General features: G+C 42.3%; 1 protein-coding gene across 8 annotated transcripts in view; it reads left to right on the top strand.

Moving 5' to 3' along the window:
• GAPVD1 (GTPase activating protein and VPS9 domains 1) overlaps positions 1–26,619 on the top strand; it is a 103,449-nt gene that overhangs the window by 9,698 nt on the left and 67,132 nt on the right. For all 8 annotated transcript variants that reach the window (XM_064377987.1, XM_064377984.1, XM_064377985.1 and 5 more), the window contains one exon: positions 25,603–25,819. In XM_064377987.1, coding sequence (XP_064234057.1) covers positions 25,635–25,819 — 185 coding nt within the window. In that variant the 5' untranslated portion in view covers positions 25,603–25,634. The remainder of the gene's footprint in view (positions 1–25,602; positions 25,820–26,619) is intronic.

Here is a 26,619-nt window from a genome sequence, read left to right as displayed (position 1 = left end):
TGCCTGTAATCCCAGCCCTTTGGGAGGCCGAGGCGGGCAGATCACAAGATCAGGAGAGAGATCGAGACCATTCTGGCCAACCTGGTGAAATCTCCTCTTTACTAAAATACAAAAAATTAGCTGGGTGTGATGGCTCATGCCTGTAGTCCCAGCTACTTGGGAGGCTGAGGCAAGGGAATTCGTTGAACCCCGGGAGGTGGAGGTTGCAGTGAGCCGAGATGGCGCCACTGCACTCTAGCCTGGCGACAGAGCCAGACTGTGTCTCAAAAAAAAACCCACAAAAAGGCCGGGCGCGGTGGCTCAAGCCTGTAATCCCAGCACTTTGGGAGGCCGAGGCGGGTGGATCACGAGGTCAAGAGATTGAGACCATCCTGGTCAACATGGTGAAACCTCGTCTCTACTAAAAATACAAAAAATTAGCTGGGCACAGTGGTGCGTGCCTGTAATCCCAGCTACTCAGGAGGCTGAGGCAGGAGAATTGCCTGAACCCAGGAGGCGGAGGTTGCGGTGAGCTGAGATCGCGCCATTGCACTCCAGCCTGGGTAATGAGCGAAACTCCGTCAAAAAAAAAAAAACAAAAAAACCCCACAAAAACACAAAAAAACACTTAATAGACTTCATATGGGTTTCTATAATGTTTTGGCTTTTTTTTTTTTAGTTTGAAGATGAACCAGATACCTGATGAGTGCTAGTATGTGAAAAATAAGTATAATTCTAATACTCTGTGTGTGTGTGTGTGTTTGTGTGTGTGTGTGTATGTATGTGTAGCCAAAATTATTTTTTTAATATACCTTTTTTGTAGGCCACTTAAAAGATATAGGCTTTAAGCATACTCTTGTAAGTGTATAGACAGGTACTATGTCTGCTTGTTAATCTAAGATGTCTGTCTGAAAAGTTGCTTGCTTGGTCTTGCTCCCATATAATGCCAGTACACCCACGCTAGAGGCTAGTAGAAAGCATGTTGTCAAACGTGTTTAGTTCTTTTTTTTTTTTTTTTTTTGCCTTACTAATTTATTTTCTGTGAATCTTTGGAAGGATTAAACCCAGATGGTTCTTCTGTTGGGAAAAAGACAAAAAAATTAGTCAAGGCATGTTAGCCTTTTTCCTTTTTCTCAGGATCAGAGTATATTATTATCCCTCCAGACAATCTTAATTTTGACCAAATACTTTTATTTTTAAGCATTTTTGGACTTAGATGAACTCATCTGTTATTATTATTATTATTGTTATTTTTGAGACAGACTCTTGCTCTGTTGCATGGTCTTGAGTTGAGTGACATGATCTTGGCTCACTGCAACCTCTGCCTCCTGGGTTCAAGTGATTTTCCTGCCTCAGCCTCCCGAGTACCTGGCATTACAGGCACCCGCCACCACGCCTGGCTAATTTTTGTATTTTTAGTAGAGATGGGGTTTCACCATGTTGGCCCCGCCAGTCTTGAACTCCTGACTGCAAGTGATCCACCTGCCTCAGCTTCCCAAAGTGCTAGGATTACAGGCGTGAGCCACCGCAACTGGCCCTCCTTTCACTTCCTAACTCAGAATTCTAATCTGTCCCTTTGTTTTACTTCTATTATTTATATTTACTTCCATTATCTTGACTACTTTACAAAAATGCATTAGATTTAAAAATTATAACACTTTAGGCTGAATTGCGAAATGTTTAAAAATAGGTATTTCTGTACCAGGAAAACTTAGGAAAAAATACACTAATTCTTTGTTGTTTTTTTTTTGAGATGGAGTTTTGCTCTCGTTGCCCAGGCTGGAGTGCAATGGTGTGATCATGGCTCATCACAACCTCCACTTCCCGGGTTCAAGCCATTCTCCTGCCTCAGCTTCCTAAGTAGCTGGGATTATAGGCATGCACCACTGTGGCTGGCTAATTTTGTATTTTTAGTAGAGACGGGGTTTCTCCAAGTTTGTCAGTCTGGTCTTGAACTCCTGACCTCAGGTGATCCACCTGCCTCAGCCTCCCAAAGTTCTAGGATTACAGGTGTGAACCACTGCACTGGCCAATATATTAATTCTTTATGCATAAATTATTTCATCTTTACTAACTCCTTTGGAACCTAAGGAATCTAACTTTGACTCCCCTAAAACAAAGTTATTTTAATATCTAAATATCTAAGGTTGTGATAGGCCAACTTGGATTCTCACAAAGTGACTTATGAAGGCCTGTCTATGAATCAGTTTCTGTTCCTTCATTTGAAAACATTACCTTAATAATAGTAATGGTGATAGCTGACATTTATTGAATTCTTTCTCTTTTTCTTAGGCATTATGCACATTATTTGAAATTATGAATTCCATAATTCTATAGGGATATCTTAATGATTGATTTCTTTTTGAAAAGCTATTTTAACTAACTGGATTATATTGTTGTCTAGGAGGTTTCTTTTGGGTAGAACCACATTAATGATAGTAACACTGTTTGAAGTTGGATAATGAATATGTGTAATTTTTATGAAACACCATTCTGGTAGATGTGATGAAATGTACATGACAGCCCTCTGTTTACATGCTTTCTTTAATTTTGAGGGTGGACTCTTGGATCTTAAAACAGGCTTTACCAGTATTACAGCTCAGCAAAAATGCAGCTGAGGCTCAAAGTTCTCTTTCTGCTCCTTCATTCAGTTGTTTTGTACACCCGCTGTATTTATGGAAGCAGCTAAGTTTATCCAGGGGAGCAAAGCTTCCTCAAAGCATGGGGGTGGTGAAAACTTCCTCTCATAAGTTTACAGAGTGTTCTAAGGATTTTAGATTGTTCTTAGTTACTTGGTTTATCTTGATCCCCAGATTTATATATATCTTATTGAGTTGTCATTATCGATTGTTAAATTAGATTTGATGGTATTTAATTTCACACTGATAAAATTAATGGTGGTGGGCCAGGTACAGTGGCTCACGCCTGTAATCCCAGCACTTTGGGAGGCCAAGGCAGGTGGATCATGAGGTAAGGAGTTTGAGACCAGCTTGGGCCAAGATGGTGAAGACCCATTTCTATTAAAAATACAAAAATTAGCTGGGCATGGTGGCAGGTGCCTGTAATCCCAGCTGCTTGGGAGGCTGAGGCAGAATTGCTTGAACCCAGGAGGCAGAGGTTGCAGTGAGCCAAGATCATACCATTGCACTTCAGCCTGGCCAATAGAGCAAAAACTCCGCCTCAAAAAAAAAAAATTTAATGGAGGTGTATCTACTTGTGAAAGTTCCAGACAGGCACCCATTTCTAGATTGGGTAGATCTATATTATTTATTTCCTCTGGGAGATAAAGGGATATAATTTTAATGCCATTGCAGTTCTGCTTGTATGTACACATTGCAGTGTGTAGCTTGTTATTCTTGGACTATGTCTTATTTTGAAATTAAGTACTATGCCCTTTTTGTGGTACTTAAAAATTTTCTCGTTTTTACAGAATTCGTCTTGAGTGTTTCAGTAAACTTGCACTAGTAGATCTTCAGCAGGGAGGATCTTGGTGCCAAATTTTTATTGTTTTTCTTTTCTTTTTAAAAAAAAAATTGTGACTGGGCATGGTGGCTCATGCCTATAATCCCAGCACTTTGGAAGGCCAAAGTGGGTGGATCACAAGGTCAGGAATTTGAGACCAGCCTGGGTAAGAGGTGAAACCCCATGTCTGTTAAAACTACAAAAATTTGCCTGGCGTGGTAACAGGCACCTGTAATCCCAGCTACTCAGGAGGCTGAGACAGGAGAATTGCTTGAATCTAGGAGGCTGAGGTTGCAGTGAGCAGAGATTGCACCACTGCACTCTAGCCTTGGTGACAGAGCAAGACTCTGTCTCAAAAAAAAAAAAATTACTAAAGTAATAAATGTTCATTATTATTATTATTACTATTTTGAGATGGAGTGGTACTCCATCACTTGAGCTCAGGACCCTGCACTTGCCCAGGCTGGAGTGCAGTGGTGGAATCGGCTCACTGCAACAACCTCTGCCTCCTGGGTTCAAGCAATTCTCCTGCCTCAGCCTCCCAAGTAGCTGGGATTACAGGTGCCCACCACTACATCCAGCTAATTTTTGCATTTTTAGTAGAGATTGTGTTTCACCATGTTGACAAGCCCTTTCTTGAACTCCTGACCTTAAGTGATCTGCCACCTTGGCCTCCCAAATCATTGGGATTATAGGAGTGAGCCACCATGCCCGACCTGTTCTTTGTTTTTTAAAAGGTTTTTTCCCACATATGCATGCACTTACAATTTGATTTGAATTATTTTTCCTGAAAGTTATAGTTAACATTATATATACTTGATAAGTGCTTTATACTTTTTTTTTTTGGAGATGGAGTTTTGCTCTTGTTGCCCAGGCTGGAGTGCAATGATGTGATCTCCACTCACTGCAACCTCCACCTCCCGTGTTCAAGCGATTCTTCTGCCTCAGCCTCCCAAGTAGCTGGGGATTATAGGCATGTGCCACCACGCCTGGCTAATTTTGTATTTTTAGCAGAGACGGGTGTTTTCCAAGTTGGTCAGGCTGATCTTGAATTGCTGACCTCAGGTGATCCACCAGCCTCAGCCTCCCAAAGTGTTAGGATTACAGGCGTGAGCCACTGTGCCCAGTAGCTGTATACATTTTAATTCATTTAACTTTCAAAAACCTGTGAATATATCCTATGAAGTAGGTTCTGGTATATGTATTTGCAGATGAAGAAACTGAGTCATAGAGAAATAAAGTAGCCAAAGATTGCACAGCTAGGGAGTGGCAAACCTGAGACTTGAGCCCAGGTATTCTTGCTCTAGGATATAACTCCTAGACTGCCTCTGGGATCTTAACATGCATATTGTTCTGCAGTTTGCTCTTTTCACTTAATGATTTCTGGTGGACATCTTTCTTCTTTGTTGTCGTTGATGTTTTTTGTTTTAGTTTTTTTTTTTTGAGATGGAGTCTTGCTCTCTTGCCCAGGCTGGAGCGCAATGGCGTGATCTTGGCTTGTTGCAACCTCTGCCTCCTGGGTTCAAGTGATTCTCCTGCCTCAGCCTCCCAAGTATCTTGGATTACAGGTGGCTGCCACCATGCCTGGCTAATTTTTGTATTTTAAGTAGAGACTGGTCTTGAACTCTTGACCTCAGGTGATCTGCCCACTTCTGCCTCCCAAAGTGCTGTGATTACAGGCTTGAGCCACCATGCCCAGCCTAAATTGTTTATTTTTTGTTGGCTATCTTTCTACCTGGTTTGACTGTACCATTAGTTATTTAACTTAATGCCTTTCAAACTTAATCTTGTTGCCAGGCATGGTAGCTCATGCCTGTAGTCCCAGCACCTTGGGAGACTGAGGTGGGCAGATTGCTTTAGCCCAGGAGTTTGAGGCCAGCCTGGCCAACATGGCAAAACCTTGTCTTTAAAAAAAAATACAAAAGTTAGTTGGGTATGGTGGCACATGCTTGTAGTCCCAGGTGCTCGGTGGGAGACTGAGGAGGTTGGAGGATCACCTGAGCCCCAGGAGGTTGAGGCTGCAGCGAGCTGAGATTGAGCCACTGCACTGTAGCCTGGGTGACAGGGTGACAGAGTGAGACCTTGTCTCAAAAAATAAAAATAAAAAAACAATCTTATTTAACATTGCCAATTTCATTAGTAATGATTTCAAGTAATATAAAAGTCAAGGTTTTTGAATTGGAATAGTGATGAAACATTAGTATGTCCTAAATAATGCCTATTAGCTATTCACATATATTGATGTTGTCTCAATTGAGTTGTATAATAAAATCCCACCAACCATTTATTATGAATGAGTTTAATTACTTTTGTAGTTATTCTGTGTCTTTACCTCTGGAAAATTAGTGCATTGAGGGTAAAATCAATAATCTGTTTGGATTTCATTTGTTTACTTTTGACATCTTCTGGAATTCTGGTGTCATCACAAGAAATCTGTTGTAGTATTAATTTGAACTGTGAGTACTATCTGGCGTCATATTACCTGCGTATTTCCAAAGTAATTTGCCTTTCAATTCCTTGTACTTGCACCAGGCAGGGATAGTTGGTAGTAAGTCCATTCTTTCTTCTACAATATTTCACTCTTGCTTCAAATATACCAACTATTCTGTAGGCCAGAGTTCAAAACAAACAAAAAACTAGATATACCTACTAAGGATACTAAAGTATCACTTGTTTCAAATTTTTTTCTCGTTAATATTCACTGCCCAGTTTCGAAGAAATATCTTTATCAGCCATTAATAAAAATGTCACACTTGTAATCCCAGCACTTTGGGAGGCTGAGGCAGGTGGATCACTTGAGCTCGGGAGTTTGAGACCAGCGTGAGCATCATGATGAAACCTTATCTCTGCAAAAAATGCAAAACTTAGCCAGGCGTATAGGTGTACGTCTGTAGTACTGGCTCAGTACAGGCTGAGGTGGTAGAATTCCTTTAGCCCAGGAGGTGAAGGTTGCAGTGATTCAAGATTGCACCGTTTTACTCCAGCCTAGGGGACGGAGTGAGACCCTGTCTCAAACAAATTTCAAATATGCTCACTGGAATATGAGAAGATATTTTCAACTAAATTTAGTTGCATGTTTTTTTGTTTTGTTTTGAGATAGGGCCTTGCTCTTGTCTAGGATGAAGAGCAGTGGGGCAATCACAGCTCTCAGCAGCCTCAAACTCCTGGCTCAAGGAGTGTTCTCATGTCAGCCTCCTGAGTACCTAGGATTACAGGCACATGCCACCACACCTAGCTAATTTTCTAAATTTTTTTTTGTAAATATGGAGTCCTCCCTGTGTTTCGCAGGCTGGTCTTTTGAATTCTTGGCCTCAGGCGATCCTCAGTGTACTCCAGCCTTGGTGACAGAGTGAGACTTCGTCTCTAAATAAATAAATAATAAATAAAACACTCGCATTAGGCCAGGCAAGGTGGCTCATGCCTGTAATCCCAGCACTTTGGGAGGCCGAGGCAGGAAGATTGTTTGAGCTCAGGAGTTCGAGACCAGTCTGGGCAACATGGTGAAACCCTACCTCTACAAAAAACACAAGAATTAGCTGGACATGGTGGTGCATGCTTGTAGTCCCAGCTGCTTGGGAGGCCGAAGTGGGAGAATTGCTTGAGCCTGGGATGTGAAGGCTTCAGTGAGCTGTTATCATGCCACTGCAGCCTGGGTGACAGACCAGGTGCTGTCTCAAAAAAAAAAAAAAAAAGCTCACATTAAAATTATTTGATTGATAAAATGCAAGAAATAACATTATAGCAGGTCATTTAAAAAATAACAGTCATGGCTGCGCATGTTGGCTCATGCCCGTAATCCTGACACTTTGGGAGGCCAAGGTGGGTGGATCACCTGAGGTCAAAAGTTCGAGACCAACCTGGTCAATATGGTGAAACCCTGTCTCTACTCAAAATACTATAGCATAGCCTATTTGCTCCTGGGCTCCAAACCTGTATAGCATGTTACTGTACTGAATACTCTAGGCAATTGTAACATAATGATAAATGTTTGTGTATCTAAATTGAAAAACAGTACAGTAAGAATATGGTATAAAAGCTCCATTATAATCTCATGGGCCCACTGGAGTTTCACCATGGTTGACTGAAATGTCATTATATGGCACATGACTGTATTTTGTAATTCATAAATTTTACTTTATCAGGTTGTGTTTCCTCTCTGTGCTTTGCGTTAGAGTAGGTATACTTGCTTATCAGGGGTTGGCAGACTTTTTCTGTAAAGGGCTAGATAGTAAATATTTTGGGCTGTGGGCCACATGGAATGTGGAGGACTCTGGCAACTATTCAGCTCTGCCATTGTGGCATGAAAGCAACTATAGATAATATGTAAACAAATGAGTATGGCTGTGTTCCAATACAACTTTTATTTATACAAACAGGCTCATGCTTGAAATCCCAGCACTTTGAGAGGCCGAGGGGCGGCGGGGAGGGAGGGGCGGATCACCTGAGGTTGGGAATTCGAGACCAGCCTGACCAACATGGAGAAATCCTGTTTCTACTAAAAATACAAAAAAGTTAGCTGGGTGTGGTGGCGCATGCCTATAATCCCAGCTACTTGAGAGGCTGAGGCAGGAGAATGGCTTGAACCCGGGAGCTGAAGGTGGCAGTGAGCCAAGATAACACCATTGCACTCCAGCCCGGGCAACAAGAGTGAAACTCCATCTCAAAAGAAAAGAAAAGAAAAGAAAATGTGGTAACGCTGTTGAACTTATTTTATTTATTTATTTTTTAAGACAGGGTCTCATTCTGTTGGTCAGGCTGGAGTGCAATGGCGCAGTCTTGGCTTACTGCAGCCTTGACCTCCTGGGTCAAGTGATCCTTCTACCTCAGTTTCCTGAGGAGCTGGGGCTACCTACAGGCATGCGCAGTCACACTCAGATAATTTTTTTGTTCTCTGTAGAGACAGGGTTTTGCCATGATTCCCAGGCTGGTCTTGAAATCCTGGACTCAAGTAATCCATCTCCCTTGGCCTCCCAAAGTACTGGGACCATAGATGTGAGCTACTTCATCTGGCCATATATTTATTAATATATATTTTTTTGAGATGAGACCTTGCTCTGTCACCCAGGCTGGACTGCAGTGGTGCAATTATAGCTTACTGCAACCTCCACCTCCTGGGCTCAAGGAATCCTTCCACCTCAGCCTCCTGAGTAGCTGGGATTACAGGTGTGTGCCACCATGCCCAGCTAATTTTTTGTTGTTGTTGTTTTCTTTGTGTTTTGTTTTTTAATAGTGATAGAGTTTTGCCATGTTGCCTAGGCTGATCTTGAACTCCTGGGCTTAAGCAGTCTGCCTGCCTCAGCTTCCCAAAGTGCTGGAATTGCATGCATGAGCCACCACTCCTGGCTAGCTCTTGAATTTATAGATTTTCAAAGTCTAGTTGTTTTTTTTTACTGCAAAAAGAAACTATCTAACTTAGAAACTGCTCATGAATTTCAGGAAAAAATTATATTTGTTATTTGTTAGGTATGCCTAATGTTAATTTAAATTATTTGATTTTACTTATGTTCTTATTCATAGAGGAACTTGTGACAATGAACATATTAGCAAAGATAAAATATTGAGAGCTGCTTATGTTTGGCCATGGTTTGGGGGCTGGGAGTACATAGGTCTAAGAGATGTCCCATGCCTTTGAGGTCACAGAAAGACAGGATATAGACATTAAAGATGAAAGTACAAAAAAAGTTTTCAAATTTGAGGTATCAAAAGTTTTGCTGGGCATGGTGGCTCATGAGTGTAATCCAGGACTTTGGGAGGCTGAGTCTGATGGATCACCTGAGGTCAGGAGTTTGAGACCAGCCTGGCCAACATGGCAAAACCCCATCTCTACTAAAAATTAGCCAGATGTGGTGGTGGATGCCTGTAAACCCAGTTAGTTGGGAGGCTGAGGCAGGGGAATCGATTGAACCCAGGAGGTGGAGGTTGCAGTGAGTCAAGATCATGCCATTGCACTCCAGCCTGGGCAACAAGAGCAAAACTTCGTTTCAAAAAAGAAAAAGTTTCAGATCAATGCTTCAAGAGTTCAGAGTTGAAATTTATTACCGGGTGCATACTGTATGCTTGGAAAGGAAGGTTTTATTAAGCCAAGTCTTGGAAATTAGAACGTCTACATAAGAGGGGACCAGATACAAATATAAATGTGACAATGAACTGAAAATAAAAATGGGCTGGGTGCAGTGGCTCATGCCTGTAATCCTAGCATTTTGGGAGGCCAAGGCAGGTAGATTACTTGAGCTCAGGAGTTTGAGACCAGTTTGGGCAACATGGCTAAACCCTGTCTTTACCAAAAAAATTCTAAAATTAGCTGGGCATGGTGATTCGTGGGAGGATTGCTTGAGCTGGGAAGGCACAGAGCCATGATAGCGTCATTGCACTCCAACCTGGTGACAGAGCAAGACCTTGTCTCAAATATAAAAAATAAAATAAAAATGGGCAGGCCAATTTGGGAGGAATAGGAGAGTTTATTTAGGGAAATAGTATAAATTAGGATTGGAGGGGTGGGTTGAAGCAAGATTGTGCTTTGTATATTAAGCTAAGGAGTTTGGAAATTATCTCTGAAGGGTAAAGAATAACTGAAAATTGTGAGCACCTTTGTACCTTTGTTTCTACTTTAAGTCTTTTACTTATTTAATTTATTTTTTGAGATGGAGTCTTGCTTTGTCACCCAGGCTGGGGTGTGATCACGGCTCACTGCAGCCTCTGCCTCCCCGGTTCAAACAATTCTCCTGCCTCAGCCTTCTGAGTAGCTGGGATTACAGGCACACGACACCACATCCGGCTAGTTTTTGTATTTTTTTTTTTTTTTTTTTTTTGAGACGGAGTTTCGCTCTTGTTACCCAGGCTGGAGTGCAATGGCGCGATCTCGGCTCACCGCAACCTCCGCCTCCTGGGTTCAGGCAAGTCTCCTGCCTCAGCCTCTTGAGTAGCTGGGATTACAGGCACGCGCCACCATACCCAGCTAATTTTTGTATTTTTAGTAGAGACGGGGTTTCACCATGTTGACCAGGATGGTCTCGATCTCTTGATCTTGTGATCCACCCGCCTCGGCCTCCCAAAGTGCTGGGATTACAGGCTTGAGCCACCGCGCCCAGCCTGTATTTTTAGTAGAGATATGGTTTCACCATGTTGGCCAGGCTTATCTTGAACTTCTGACCTTAAGTGATTTGCTTGCCTTGGCCTCCCAAAATGCTTGGGATTACAGGTGTGAGCCACTACGTCCAGTCTATTTTAAGTCTTATATGAAACTTCCAGATGTTATTTGTAATGTGTTCAGTACAGTGTGTTTATTTTAGATAATTTTTTTTTTTTTGAGATGGAGTCTCACTCTGTTGCACAGGCTGGAGTGCAGTGGCGCAATCTTAGCTCACTGCAACCTCTGTTTCCTGGGTTCAAGTGATTCTTCTGCCTCAGCATCCCAAGTAGCTGTGATTGCAGGCCTGCGCCACCACATCTGGCTAATTTTTATATTTTTAGTAGAGACCCAGTTTCACTATGTTGGTCAGGCTGGTCTTGAACTCCTGACCTCAGGTGGTCCATCTGCCTTGGTTTCCCAAAGTGCTGGGATTACAGGTGTACACCACCACACCTGGCCTTAGTTAATATTTAATGACAATTTCATACTGTTCACGTCTTCTTTTCCCATCTAGCAAAGGACTACATTCTTGTTCTGTGTTATTTCTACCTTTTGTTTTGAAGTCTCTAATAAAAGACTTCAAAGAAAGCAAGAAAGCAAGTAGTATGTCATTGAAATACCTCCTTTTCATTTTTTTTTTTTTAAGAGACAGGCGTCTCACTATGTTGCCCAGGCTGGTCTTAAATTCCTGGGGTCACATGATCCTCCTGTCTCAGCTTCCCAAAGTGCTGAGATTACAAGCGTGAGCCACCAGACCTGGCCCATTTTTACATTCATTTAGGAAGTATATACTGAAGTCTTATGATATGACAGGCTCTGTTTTGGTCAGTGCAGATGACTCCAGAGAACCAATTAAGCAAAACTCTCTCTTCTTACAGAGTTTACATTTTCTTACAGAGATGGTCAATACGTGAGATAAATAAATAAAATATATAATATGCTCAGTGCTAAGGAGAAAAAACAAAACAGGGGAAGTGTGTGGCATAGTGGAGGCTGAAATCTTACGTAGGGTGGCCAAGCTCACTGAAAAAGATGATACTTTAGTAAAGACCTAAAGGACATGAGAGATCTGGGGTGGTGTGCAAGTACAAAGGTACTGAGGTAGAAGAAGTATGTCTGGCATGTCTGACAATACAGATGGAGTAGAATGGATGAGGGAGAGAGTAATAGAGTGACTATATGTTCTTGTTTATGTTTGTTGTCTTGAAATTATTGATAGTGCCTACTTTCACTCCAAGTAGAGTCCAGATTTGAGTGATGAATTATATGGTCTCCTGGTAATAGGAGGTGTGAGGTAAGAGAGGTAAGGTGGCGAGGGGCAGATAATGGAGAGCTGAGACGAACATTTGGAGGATTTTGAACATAGGAGCCATATGATTTGACTCATGTTTGTTTCTTATTTCTTGAGACAGAGTCTTGCTCTGTCACCCAGGCTGGAGTGCAATGGCATAATCTTGGCTCACTGCAACCTCATCTCCTGGGTTCCAGTGATTCTTCTGCCTCAGCCTCCCGAGTAGCTGGGATTAATGGTATATGCCACCATGCCCAGCTAATTTTTTATATTTTTAATAGAGATGGGGTTTCACCATGTTGGCCAGGCTGGTCTCAAACTTCTTACCTTGTGATCTGCCTGCCTTGGCCTCCCAAAGTGCTGAGATTACAGGCGTGAGCCACTGTGCCCAGCTGACTCATGTTTTACAGGCTCACTCTGGCCACTGTGTTCATAGTAGACTAGGAGCAAAGACTGAAGCAAGGTTAGTTAGGAAACTATTGCAGTAATCCAGGTGAGATATATGGTACTTTGGTCCAGGATGGACCAAAGTAAAAGTGTTTAGAAGTAGATAGATTCTGAATGTGTTTTGAAGATACACATCAGGATTTGGTGTGGATTGAGTATAGGATTTAAGAGAAAGAAGGGAGTCAAGAATGAGAGAGTTTTGGGGCTGAGCATTTGGCAGGTTGGAATTGCCATTGATTGAGATGGGAAAGGTTCTCTTTTTGTGGGAAGGGAAGGAGGTATTTTGGGGGGAAAGTGAGATCAGTTTTGGACATGTTTTAATTTTGAGATGCTTGTTATACAACCCAAGGGAGATGTTGACTAGGCAGTTGCATATTTGGATCCAGATCCAGGGGAAAGGCACAGACTGGAGATATTAATTTGGAAACTGTTAGCACTTTCATGGTACTTAAAAAGCCATGAGACTCAATGAGATTGCCTAGGAAGTAAGTTTAGATAGGAAAGAGAAAGGTCTGAAGATTGAGCCTTGGGGTAATTTATCCACTGTTACAGAAGTAGGGAAATAGGGGAACTAACAAAGGAGACAGACTGAGTAGAGAAGGACAGGAGCAAAACCAGGAGAATGTGGTGTCCTAGAAGTCAAAGAAAGTTTCTTAAAGAGGAGAGAGGTCAGCCATCTCAGATGCTTCTGTTAGGTCAGGAAGAGGAGGAACGATGTTTACCGTGGATTTAGTAATGTATTTACTGTTGAACACTAGTAGTTTTGAATAGTGGAGCAAAACTGATGAGAGTGAGTTCAGGAATTGATGAGAGGCAAGACACCTCTTTGAAGGAGTTTTGCTGTAAAGGGAAGGAGAAGAAATGGGATGGAGGTTGAAAGGGGAAAGTGAAGTAGAGAGATTTCTTTTTGTATAAGATGAAAGATGACAGTAAGTGTATGTGTTGGTAAAAATGATCCAGTAAGGCCGGGCGCGGTGGCTCAAGCCTGTAATCCCAGCACTTTGGGAGGCCGAGGCGGGTGGATCACGAGGTCAAGAGATCGAGACCATCCTGGTCAACATGGTGAAACCCCCGTCTCTACTAATACAAAAAAAAAACTAGCTGGGCATGGTGGCGCGTGCCTGTAATCCCAGCTACTCAGGAGGCTGAGGCAGGAGAATTGCCTGAACCCAGGAGGCAGAGGTTACGGTGAGCCAAGATCGCGCCATTGCACTCCAGCCTGGGTAACGAGCGAAACTCCGTCTCAAAAAAAAAAAAAAAAAAAAAAAAAAAATGATCCAGTAGAGAGAAAAATATGAACGTGGGGATAGGGTGGTTGGGATTTCCTTCTTCTTCTTCTTTTTTTTTTTTTTTTTTGTTTAGATGGAGTCTCGCCTCGCTTTGTTGCCAAGGCTGGAGTGCAATGGCGCAATCTTGGCTCACTGCAACCTCCTCCTCCCAGGTTCAAGCAATTCTCTTACCTCTGCCTCCCTAGTAGCTGGGATTACAGGCATGCGCCACCACACCTGGCTAATTTTTTTGTGTTTTTAGTAGAGACAGGGTTTCGCCATATTGTCCAGGCTGGTCTTGAACTCCAGACATTGCGATGCACCCGCCTTGGCCTCCCAAAGTGCTGGGATTACAGGCGTGAGCCACCGTGCCCGGCCGGGTGGTTGGGATTTCTTTAGTAATGTTTTTAAGTAGATATGAAGGGAGGAAGCCATTGTTCAAGTGAGAGTTGGCACTGACCAGTAGGAAAGCAGTTCATTCAAAGTAAAAGAAAGCAAGTAGAAAGAGCACAAATGTAGATAAGTCAATGTAAGTATGATACTGTGAGCTTGTGGAAAATCTCTCTCGTTGCTTCAGTTTTCTCAATGAAGACAAAAGCAAGGAGCTCAATAAGCATAAGGGAAGAGGTGTTGGAGGTTTGAGAAGAGGAAATTGTATGAATTAGATGCCTTGGAGGGTGGGACAGTGGGGGATGGATTAGGAAAATACAGTGTGCATGTGCCACAGCAGTAAGCGTCCATCTGGGGTTCGTGATAATGAGGTTAAAGTGGTAAAATAGCCAGGCACAGTGGCTCACACTTGTAATCCCAGCATTTTGGGAGGCCAAGGCAGGAGCGTCACTTGAGCCTAGGAGTTTGAGACCAGCCTAGGCAACATAATGAGACCCCATCTGTATAAAATAAAAATTAAAAAATCACCTGGGTGTAGTGGCACGTCCCTGTGGTCACAGCTACTCTGGAGGCTGAGGTGGAAGGATTGCTTGAGCCTGGGAGGTCAAGGCTGCATTGAGCCATGATCACTTTACTTCCTCCACTCCATCCTGGGCAACAGCAAGACCCTGTCTCAGAGAAAAATAAAAAAGACTGGCACAATGACTCATGCCTGTAAATCCCAGCACTTTGGGATGCCAAGGCAAGAGGTTCACTTAAGCCCAGGAGTTTGGGACCAGCCTAGGCAACATAGGGAGATGCTGTCTCTCAAAAAAATAGAAGAAAAGCCTGGGAGGTTGTGGCTGCATTGAGCTGTGATTATGCCACTGCACTCTAGCCTAGATGACAGAGAAAGACACCGTTTCAGGGAAAAAAAAAAAAAGGATACTAATGTTGTCATGTGTGTTTGTGTTCCCATCTACATGTGTGGATGAGGGAGAAGGTTGAATTTAACTGGGATTGCAGTTTAGTCTACTGAGGAGGGCAGATGAGGGTGCATTCAAGGAAGTGGTTATAATCATTGACCATGGCATTTATGCTAGCTAGGTAAGGAGGGAGGCAAAAACAGGAAGCAGGTGAAGGTTAGTTAAAAAGGTGTTAAGATCAGTGGCTTGAAAATCTTGGTGTGGGGTCAAATGATTGTTGGAGTTGTGTGGTTTTGGAAAGACTATAGTATGTGCCTGCAAAAGGAGGAGGCTGATAGGTGATGTGGTTAAATGAAATGAGATTCAAAGTTGGGTTTTTAAATTTATTTTTATTTCTTTTTTTCAAATAATTATCTTTCTTTCTTACCAGAAATATCCAGTGTTGAAAAGCTGGGGTTTTTAATGGGGGAGGGAGGAAGAGTGGTGTGAAAGTGGTCCCATAGTGTGAAAGGTATGGGAGAGAAAACAGCCTTACCTGAGAGGCCTGTAGAGGAAGTTACATTCCCATGGGAAAGTTGGATTTTAGTTAAGGTGAGAAGGTGAAGAGGACCTCTTCAGAAAAGGTTCAAGTTACAGATTTTCTGATAATTGAGCTTTGTGTCCCTGGAGCCACTGTGAAAAGGATTGAAGAGGTAAGGAGGAGCAGGCGGTGAGGTTGGAAGAGGCAATGTACAAAGCTATCCAGGTGCCAGGCATGGTGACTCAACACCTGTTATCCCAGCACCTTAGGAGGCTGAGGTGGGAGGATTGCCTGAGACCAAGAGTTTGAGACCTGGGCAACATAGCAGGACTCTGTCTCCACAAAAAGAAAATTTTAAAAATTAGCTACTCAGGAGGCTGAGGTGGGAGGATTGCTTGAGTCCAGGAGATAGAGGCTGCAGTGAGCCATGAACATGCCACTGCACTCTGCCTGGATGACAGCGAGACCCTGTCTCAGCAAACAAAACAGAACTGTAAGACAACAACAACAAAAGAAACACAAAGCTATGTAGAAATTTGGTTCTGCAGGATAAAGAATGACCTGGGCCGGGCGCGGTGGCTCACGCCTGTAATCCCAGCACTTTGGGAGGCCGAGGCGGGTGGATCACGAGGTCAAGAGATCGAGACCATCCTGGTCAACATGGTGAAACCCTGTCTCTACTAAAAATACAAAAATTAGCTGGGTATGGTGGCGCGTGCCTGTAATCCCAGCTACTCAGGAGGCTGAGGCAGGAGAATTGCCTGAACCCAGGAGGCGGAGGTTGCAGTGAGCCGAGATCGCGCCATTGCACTCCAGCCTGGGTAACGAGTGAAACTCCGTCTCAAAAAAAAAAAAAAAAAAGAATGACCTGGAAGTTCTGATCTTCTCGTTGTGATTGACACAAGCAGAAATAAAGGGCAGACTAAACTAAGACTTGGTGGTCCAGGGTAGTTTTTTTGTTTTTTTGAGACAGTGTTGCCCTGTTGTCCAGGCTGGAGTGCAGTGGCGCGCATCTCAGCTCACTGCCACCTCCACCTCCTGGGTTCAAGCGATTCTTCTGCCTCAGCCTCCCGAGTAGCTGGGATAACAGGTGTCTACCACCATGCTCTGCTAATTTTTGCATTTTTAGTAGAAGGGTTTCACCATCTTGGCCAGGGTGGTCTTGAACTCCTGACCTCAACTGATCCACCCGCCTTGGCCTCCCACAGTTCTGGGATTATAGGCGTGAACCACCGCGCCTGGTTGGTCCAGGGTAGATTTTGATGGAGTTGGCTATAAGGGCTGAGGGAATGGAGAGGAGGGGATCTTCTTGCCAAATACGTGCAGTGTTTTCTGGGACTTCCATTTGATTTCTGACACTGGAAGGATGAGGAATTAATCAAGGGGAATCTTAATTGAGCACACAGGCTCTCCTGACTTCTGTAGATGTTTTAATATATTCTGACACTATTGGGAAATCATTAATGGCTTTCAAAAGGAATTTTGGAGGGATTGGAAAGGATTATATTTAGTGTTGCTTTGGAAATACCAATCTGTCAGTGTAGGATAGGTTGGAGAGAGAAGAAACTTGAAGTATAGGAACAACGTTAGAAAATTTTTCCACTGTTGTCATGGATTTATGGTATTGAAGTTGGTTATTTGCAGAGCAGTTCCAAAGGAAAGGACCAATGTGAGAGTAGAACTTGATTACAGACCTTGCTGAGGGAAGAAGATGATTCCTGACTTTGCAGTCTAGGACCGTGTTTGTGCAATGCAGAAATAGGTCCGAAACAGATGCTGGTTTTAGAAGGGAAATTGTAATGCTCCGTTTGGGAGATACTGAATCTTGGGTGCTTGGACTCTTAGGTCTTCTTTCATCATACTTATGGTAACTTGTAATTTACTTGTTCTTAGCTTCACAGTTGACTAAACTTTATGAGGACAGAGGTTATGTCTGTTTTGTTCTGTATTGTCAGTGTAAATACAGTACCTGTATTTCTGAATACATTTCAGAAATATTTGTTGAATTAAAGTAGAGAAATTAGTTGTTGTTTTTTTTGAGAAAGAGTTTTGCTCTTGTCGCCCAGGCTGGAGTGCAATGGCATGATCTTGGCTCACTGCAACCTCTGCCTCCCATGTTGAAGTGATTCTCCTGCCTCAGCCTCCTGAGTACCTGGGACTACAGGAGCACACTGCCTTGCCCAGCTAATTTTTGTATTTTTAGTAGAGATGGGGTTTCACCATGTTGTCCAGGATGGTCTTGATTTCTTGACCTCGTGATCTGCCTGCCTTGGCCTCCCAGAGTGCTGGGATTACAGGCCTGAGCCACTGTGCCTGGCCAATTTTTATATTTTTAGTAGAGACGGGGTTTCACAATGTTGGCCAGGCTGGTTTTGAACTCCTGACCTCAGGTGATCACCCTCCTTGGCCTCCCAAAGTGCTGGGATTACAGGCGTGAGCCACTGTGCCTGGCCAAATGGCTTTTTTTTTTAAACCTTTCTATGGTGCTGAGAGAAATGGCTTTTAATAGACTTTTCAATTATGAAATTCTGTCTTAATGTTCAGATGTTTTGCAGATATAGGAAATAAAGAATTTAAGCTCAGTCAAGAGATAAGGATTGGAGACACTATGCTTTGTGTTGTATTTGGGTGTAAACTCAAATGAAGTAGATGTCACCAGAAGCCAAATAAGAGTTCTGTAAAAACCAGTAAGTAGCAGGAACTTTAAGGAGTAAATTTTTTTTTGTTTTGAGACCGAGTCTTACTCTGCCACCAGGCTGGAGTGCAGTGGCGCAATCTCGGCTCACTGCAACCTCTGCCTCCTGGGTTCAAGTGATTCTTTTACCTCAGCCTCCTGAGTAGCTGGGACTACAGGCATGCGCCACCATGCCTAGCTAATTTTTATGTTTTTAGTAGAGACGAGGTTTCACCATGTTGGCCAGGATGGTCACAATCTCTTGACATTGTGATCCGCCCGCCTTGGGCCTCCCAAAATACTGGGATTACAGGCGTGAGCGACTGCACCCGGCCTAAGGAGTAAATTTTTAACAGAACTAAAAATTAAAGTAGGTATTACTGACAAAATATTTAGATTAGTTGATTGAGAGCAAGTGCTTCTTTTGAGTCAGAACTGAGTTTGTTTGAATTTTGACTTAGCTACTTACTAGATATGTCAGTTCTTTTCTCAACTGTCAAATAAGGATAATGAGAGTATACCTATCACAGGGCCATAAGAGTTCAATCAGGAAAAAAAAATAGCAGAGTACTTGGCATAAGTCCTAAATAAATTTTAGTTTGATATTAATACTATTATTGTTAGTTTGATGTTCATATTGTTATTGTTACTTTTCAGGAAACAAACTAATTTATTTCCTAATGTCTGTACTTTTCTGTTGTCTTCAGTATTGTAAAAATTTTCTGGCCAGGTGCGGTGGCTCACGCCTGTAATCCCAACACTTTGGGAGGTTGAACCAGATGGATCACCTGAGGTCAGGAGTTCGAGACCAGCCTGGCCAACATGGTGTAAACTCAAATGAAGTAGAAACCCCGTCTCTACTAAAAATACAAAAAATTAGCTGGGCATGGTGGCGCGTGCCTGTAATCCCAGCTACTCAGGAGGCTGAGGCAGGAGAATTGCCTGAACCCAGGAGGCGGAGGTTGCGGTGAGCCAAGATCGCGCCATTGCACTCCAGCCTGGGTAACAAGAGCGAAACTCCATCTCAAAAAAAAAAAAAAAAAAAAAAAAGAAAAGAAATTTTTTTTTTCTACTTTTAGTTAATTCATGTCTAAATTTTATTTAAACTATTCCTGGTGACCCTTAACTTCTCTGATATTATAGCGGTATCTTAGAAAAGCAGACAAATCAGTATACTCTTAAAATTATCAAACCCTTTTCCTCAATTTTTTTTTTTTTTAGACAGGGTCTGGCTCTGTCACCCACCCAGGCTAGAGAGCAGTGATGTAATCTCAGCTAACTGCAGCCTATGCCTCTTGGGTTCAAGTGATCCTCCCACCTCAGCCTTCCAAGTAGCTGGGTTCAGGTGTGTGCTACCACACCCAGCTAATTTTTGTATTTTTAGTAGAGACGGGGTTTCTCCATGTTGGCCAAGCTGATCTTGAACTCCTGAACTCATGTCATCTGTCTGCCTCAGCTGCACAGTTTGCTGGGGATTACAGGTGTGAGCCACCACACCTAGCCTTGTGTTAATTTTTTAAAGTGAAGTTATATTTGAAGATTTTAATTTCTAAATTGCATGAATTGGCTCCTATTTTGCTATGTCATTGAAAACATTTTATGTTCTTTTTTGAGACGGAGTTTTGCTCTTATTGTCCAAGCTGGAGTGTAATGGCACAACTTCAGCTCACTGCAACCTCCGCCTCCTGGGTTCAAGCGATTCTCCTGCCTCAGCCTCCCGAGTAGCTGGGATTACAGGCATGCGCCACCACACCTGGCTAATTTTTTGTATTTTTAGTAGAAACCGTGTTAGCCAGGCTGGTCTCAAACTCCTGACCTTAGATGATCTGGCTGTCTGAGCTTCCCAAAGTGCTGGGATTATAGGCCTGAGCCACTGTGCCCAGCCTTTATTTTTTATTTTTTATTTATTTTTATTTTTTAAAGATGGGGTTTCACCATATCGGTCAGGCTGGTCTCAAACTCCTGACCTCAGGTGATCCACCCGCCTCAGCCTCCCAAAGTGCTGGGATTACAGGCGTGAGTCACCACGCCCAGCTGTGCCCAGCCTTTTATGTTCCCTTTCTATCTTGAACAATATTTCAGTTGTAATTAGGTTGTGCGCTTCTTGAGATTAGGGGATTTGACTGGGCTCCAGCAAAACTCAGTCATATATTTTTTCAATTATATTGAATTAAGCAGCAAAAAAGGCATAATTAAGAATTTCTAAAGTATTTTCCCCAGTTTTTTAATTATGAAAAATTTCTAACATACAAAAACCATTGAAAGATAGCACAGTGATCACCGTATACCTACCATCTCAGTTCAGCAGTTTATATTTTACTATATTAAAAAAAAAATCTTTTTATGTTTTTGCTGAACCATGTACAAGTTGCAGACATCCTCTCTCTCCTAACTTCCTTCCTGCCTGCCTGCCTTCTTTCCTTCTTTCCTTCCTTCCTTCCCTCCCTCCTTCCCTCCTTCCCTCCATCCCTCCATCCCTCCATCCTTCTCTCTTTCGAGGGTCTGAGAATTCCTGACCTTAAGTGATCCACCTGCCTCAGACTACCAAAGTGCTGGAGTTACAGGCCTGAGCCACTGTGCCCGGCCCTAACACTTTATTTCTAAATATATACATGAGCATACATCTCTTAAAAGCAATATGTTTTTCTGTGTAATCACAATACCAATATCACACCTAATAATAGTTAACAATACTTTTCTATTATCTTCTGATATCCAGTCCATATTTAAATTTTTCCGGTTGTCCCTAAAGTGGCTTTTCTCTCTTTTTCTCCCTAAATAAGAGCCAGTCAAGACTCATGCATTGAATTTCATTACGTTGTTTTAGTTATTTTTAACTTGTAACAGTTTCTCTTGCCTTTTTCTCCCATTGTAGCAATATAACTACAAGACCAGGAAATCTTGTAGGCAAATACATATTAGAATTCATCTGAATATTTAAAAAAATTCATCATTGATTTTGTCAAAGAATGTATAAATTTTAACAATTATTTGTTGATTTTCTACATTTCCTTTATCTTTGTAGCAGCAAAGGTTGTTATGAAATTATATACAAATATCTATGCAAAACTCTAAAGTAGGTACTATGAATAACTTTTTTTTGTGTGTGTGTTTTTGAGGCAGGGTCTCACTCTATTGCCCAGGCTGGAGTTCAGTGGCATGATCTTGGCTCACTGCAAACTCTGTCTCCCAGGTTCATGCGATCCTCCCACTTTAGACTCCCAAGTAGCTGGGACTCCAGGCGTGCGCCACCACGCCCAGCTAATTTTTGTATTTTTAGTAGAGACAGGGTTTCATCATGTTGGCCAGGCTCGCCAAACTCCTGACTTCAGATAATCCATCCACCTCAGCCTCCCAAAGCGCTGGGATTATAGGTGTGAACCACAGTGTCCAGCCTACCTTTTTTGAGATGCAACAAATTTCCTTAATGTGATATGGCAACACAAGTAAATTTAAATTTGTTGGAGTTAGAAAAAAGAAAAAACAGTCTACCCAGGCATGGTGGCTCACACCCATAGTCCCAGGCATGTGCCGCCACACCTGGCTCAGGAGACTGATGTTGGAGGGTCTCTTGAGCCCAGGAGGTCAAGGCTGCAGTGAGCCCTGATCGTGGCAGTGTAGTCCAGCCTGGGCAACAGAGTGAGGCTCTGTCTCAAAAAAAAAAAAAAAAAAAGGTCCCAAAAATCACTGCTACAATTACAGAGAAATTTATTTGAACATTAATATTGGTGTGGTAAGCCTGCCTTTTATTTCTTTTGAGACAGAGTCTCGCCTTGTCGCCCAGGTGGGAGTGCAATGGCACGATCTTAGCTCACTGCAATTTCTACCTCCCAGGTTCAAATGATTCTTCTGCTTCAGCCTCCTGAGTAACTGGGATAACAGGTGCCTGCCACCACATCAGCTATTTTTTTTTTTTTTAAGATGGGGTTTCACCATGAGGGCCAGGCTGGTCTTGAACTCCTGACCTCAGGTGATCCACCCACCTCGGCCTCCCAAAGTGCTAGGATTACAGGCGTGAGCCACCGCACCTGGCCTATTTTTTGTATTTTTAATAGAGATGGGGTTTTATCATGTTGACCAGGCTGGTCTCAAACTCCTGACCTCGTGATCCACCCGCCTTGGCCTCCAAAGTTCTGGAATGACAGGCATGAGCCACTGTGCCTGGCCAGTAAGCCTGCTTATGTTTAAATTTAAATAGAAGAAATGGGTACTTTTTTTTTTTTTTTTTGAGACGGAGTCTCACTTTGTCACCCAGGCTGGAGTGCACTGGCGTGATCTTGGCTCACTGCAGCTTCCGCCTCCTGGATTCAAGCAGTCCTCTGCCGCAAACTCCGGAGTAGCTGGGATTACAGGTACCCACCACCACGTCTGGCTATTTTTTTTTGTATTTTTAGTAGAGATGGGGTTTTACCATGTTGGCCAGACTGGTCTTAAACTCCCGGCCTGAGGTGATTGCCTCGCCCTCCCAAAGTGCTGGGATTACAGGTGTGAGCCACCATGCTGGGTTGCATATAGGTTTTTAACAGCCCATTTCAGTACTGCTTTCATTAACTACTAGAGCATGATTCTGTTCTTAGCCTGTGGACTTAGAACCCCGTAGAGGGTGTTTGAGTTCCCACATGAAAGTCTACAAAGTCATACATGCATTTTCTGAAGACTGAATTAATAAGAATAAATGTATATATGCCACCATTTAAAAAAGTATACCCGCATGCTTTTGTGACTAATTCAATAGGAAATCATCTTGGCGAACTAGACATACTAATATCTTTTCAGAGGAAAGCAATATGGAAAGCAATCTCCAACAGTGTAGGAGATTTAGAATAGCAGCTTTGCATGGTTTGATGGGGAATCAAAAAGATACAAGAAAGTGTTTTTTTTAAAGCAATTAAATTTGGGTTTCACAGTCATACCTGAAATTTTTCTAGTCATCAGTTCATTCAAATAAGAAAAGAAAGTTTAAAATTGCAGAAATAAAAAAAAATTTTTTTGTTTTTTTTGAGATGGCATCTCACTCTTGGTGCCCAGTCTGGAGTGCGATGGTGTGACCTTGGCTCACTGCAGCCTCCACCTCCCAGGTTTAAGTGATTCTCCTGCTTCAGCCTCCCAAGTAACTGGGATTACAGGCACCTGCCACCATGCCCAGCTAATTTTTTGTATTTTTAGTGGAGATGGAGTTTCACCATGTTGGCCAAGCTGGTCTTGAAATCCTGACTTCAGGTGATCCACCCACCTCAGCCTCCCAAAGTTTGGGATTACAGGCATGAGCTACCATGCCCAGCTTCAAAATTTTAAATGGTTAAATCTGTTTCTTTTCTTTTTTTTTTTTTTTTTCTTTTTGAGACAGAGTCTCACTCTGTTGTCCAGGCTGGAGTGCAGTGGCGCAATTTTGGCTCACTGCAACCTCTGCCTCCTGGGTTCAAGTTTCTCCTGTTTCAGCCTTGGACTAGCTGGGACTACAGGTGCCTGCCGCCATGCTCGGAGAATAATTTTTTTTTTTTTTTTTTTAGATCTAGTCTTGCTCTGTAGGCCAGGCTGGAGTGCAGTGGCGTGATCTCGGCTCACTGCAACCTCCACCTCCCGGGTCCTGCTTCAAGCAATTCTCCTACCTCAGCCTCCCAAGTAGCTGGGATTACAGGCATGAGCCACCATGCCCAGCTAATTTTTGTATTTTTTAGTAGAGACAGGATTTCACCATGTTGGCCAGTCTGGTCTTGAACTCCTGACCTCATGATCCACCTGCCTTGGCCTCCCAAAGTGCTGGGATTATAGGCATGAGCCACTGTTCCCAGCTGAATTTTTGTATTTTTAGTAGAGACAGGGTCTCAACATGTTGACCAGGCTGGTCTCGAACTCCTTACCTCAAATGAGCCACCCGCCTTGACCTCCCAAAATGTTGGGATTACAGGCATGAGCCACCATACCTGACCAAGAAATTTTTTGCTAACTTGATGATTGTCTGCTGCCCGGACACACAGTATTATGTTCTGTTATCTGTGCCACAGGTATTTCTATTGTTGATTTCACGTTTGTGATCTGGCACAAATTCTGGGTTCAAGGGCATAGCTTAAATAATAATGCTTTAAAATATGTGTGATATTTGTATCAGTTTGTTTAGCTACTAGATAAACAAGAGTAGTGAGATTTCATTTATCCCTTTGGCAAATATTTATTCAACTCTTGCTGTGAACCAGGCCTTCTCTTAGTCCCTGAAATTACAGCTGTGAGTGAACAAAACAAACAAGGCTTGGCCCTGTTGGCACTTACCTTCTAGTGGGGAAGCCTCATAATAAGCATGATTAACATGCAGGTAGATATCTGTAATATAATGCTAGATAGGGGCATCGCTTTTTTAAAAGGCCAGAAGAGGCTTTAGGAAGTTATATTTTCTATTTTAGAAGGAATTGTCTGAGAAGGCCTTTCTAAATAGACATTTGAGTCGAGAAATCTGAATGGAATGAAGGCACTAGCCTTGCAGCTATCTGGAAGAATAACCTTCTGGACAGAGAGGTCAGCAAATGTGGAAACTTTGAGAGAGGGACATGCTTGGCCTGTTCAAGGGACAACAGGAAGGCAGATGTGTCTGGAGCTGTGTGGACTAGGGTAGAATTGTAGGAGAGGAAATTGGAGAAGTAGCCAGGGGTAGATCATGTAGTACTTTCAGATTTCATTCTATCATGAAGTAAAGCCTTTGGATGGTTTCCAGTAGGGGAATAAAGTGATCTGACTTAAGTTTAATTCACTATGCTATGTAGAGAACAGACTCTTAAAGTATCAGAAAGGAAGCAGGGAGATCACTTAGGATGTGGTGGTTATAGACCTAGTGAGAATTGATGTGATTAGCAATGGAGGTGGGAATAAGTAGTCAGATTTTAGATATATTTTGAAGATAGAATTGACAGGATGTTTTGATTGTGGTTTGAAAGAGCACAGTGAAGGATAACTCTCGGGTTAATAGGCATTGGATTTGAGGATATACACACGATTTACAACAACTATCTCTGAGCAGTGGCCTTAGCAGTAAACTTTGTTTTCTTTTTGCTTACCTGTATTTGCCAGTTTTTCTATACCAAACCTGTAATACTTTTGTAATAAAAACATACAGATTATTTGAAAATTAAAGTTAAAAGTGGTATCAAACATAACCTAATTATTATTATTATTCTTTTTGAGACGGAGTCTCCAGTTTTGTTCTCTTACCAGGCTGGAGTGCAGTGGTGCGATCTTGGCTCACTGCAACCTCTGCCTCCTGGGTTCAAGTGATTCCCGTCTCAGCCTCCTGAGTAGCTGGGACTATAGGCTTGCGCCACCATGTCCTGCTAATTTTTTTAATTTTAGTAGAGACGAAGTTTCACCATGTTGGCCAGGATGGTCTTGATCTGCCCGCCTTGGGCCTCCCAAAGTGTTGGAATTACAGGCATGAGCCACCATGCCCGGCCAAATATAACCTAATTCTTAATCTGTTCTCCTATCCGTTTTGATTTTAGAAAATAACTTAAGTGACATAAACTTTAAATATTTGTCTTTTTACTTTTAGTGATCAGCCTTTGAGCCTTTCCCACATCGAAGATGGTGAAGCTAGATATTCATACTCTGGCTCATCACCTCAAGCAGGAGCGCTTATATGTAAACTCAGAGAAACAGCTCATTCAGAGGCTCAATGCAGATGTACTTAAGACAGCTGAAAAGTTGTATCGTACAGCTTGGATTGCGAAGCAACAAAGAATCAATTTGGATCGGCTTATCATAACCAGGTAAAGGTTTTAAATTCTGTGAACCACTACGATTCTCTAAATAAATAAATAACTGTAAATAAATGAATCCGTTTCCAACAAAGTACATGGTTTAAGATAATTTAAATCAATGTTAAGGTGAGTTTTTGTATTATAAATACAGTTTATTTTGATTATTAACAAACTTAGGCACTGCTGTAGAAAATTATAACTTAAGCCTTGACGTTTTATATCACACCAATTGGTTTTGTGTCTTTGTCTATATAAAATGTTATTGTAGAGAGTAAATTATCTGTTCTGCTTTTTTCCTAATGTTATTTAATTTATAGGTTTTTCTTGTTTTGATATTGTATAGCTATTTTTCAGGTTTAGAAACCACATATTTTATTGTACTAATACCTAAGAAGAACAATTTTTTTTTTTTTTTTTTTTGAGACTGAGTCTCGCTCTGTTGCCCAGGCTGGAATGCACTGGTGTGATCTCGGTTCACTGCAACCTCCACCCCCTGGGTTCAGGCAATTCTCCTGTCTCAGCTTTGGAGTAGCTGGGATTACAGGTGCATGCTGCCATGCCCAGCTAATTTTTTATATTTTTAGTAGAAATGGGGTTTCATTGTGCTCCCCAGGCTGGTTTCGAACTCTTGAGCTACCCTTCTTGGCTTCCCAAAGTGCTAGGATTACAGGCATGAGCCACCGTGCCCGGCCAGAAGAACAGTAAGAATAACTGTAAGAATATTAGTGCTATTGAGAATATAAGCCAGACTCAAAAGAATGCATTATGTATAATTCTATTTGTATGAAGTTCAAAAAGAGGCAGGACTG

The sequence above is a fragment of the Aotus nancymaae genome, unplaced genomic scaffold, assembly GCF_030222135.1.
Source record: "Aotus nancymaae isolate 86718 unplaced genomic scaffold, 86718_ANA_hifiasm-v0.15.2.pri h1tg000003l, whole genome shotgun sequence".
NCBI classification, from domain to species: domain Eukaryota; kingdom Metazoa; phylum Chordata; class Mammalia; order Primates; family Aotidae; genus Aotus; species Aotus nancymaae.
This window is presented reverse-complemented; position numbering and strand designations above follow the sequence as displayed.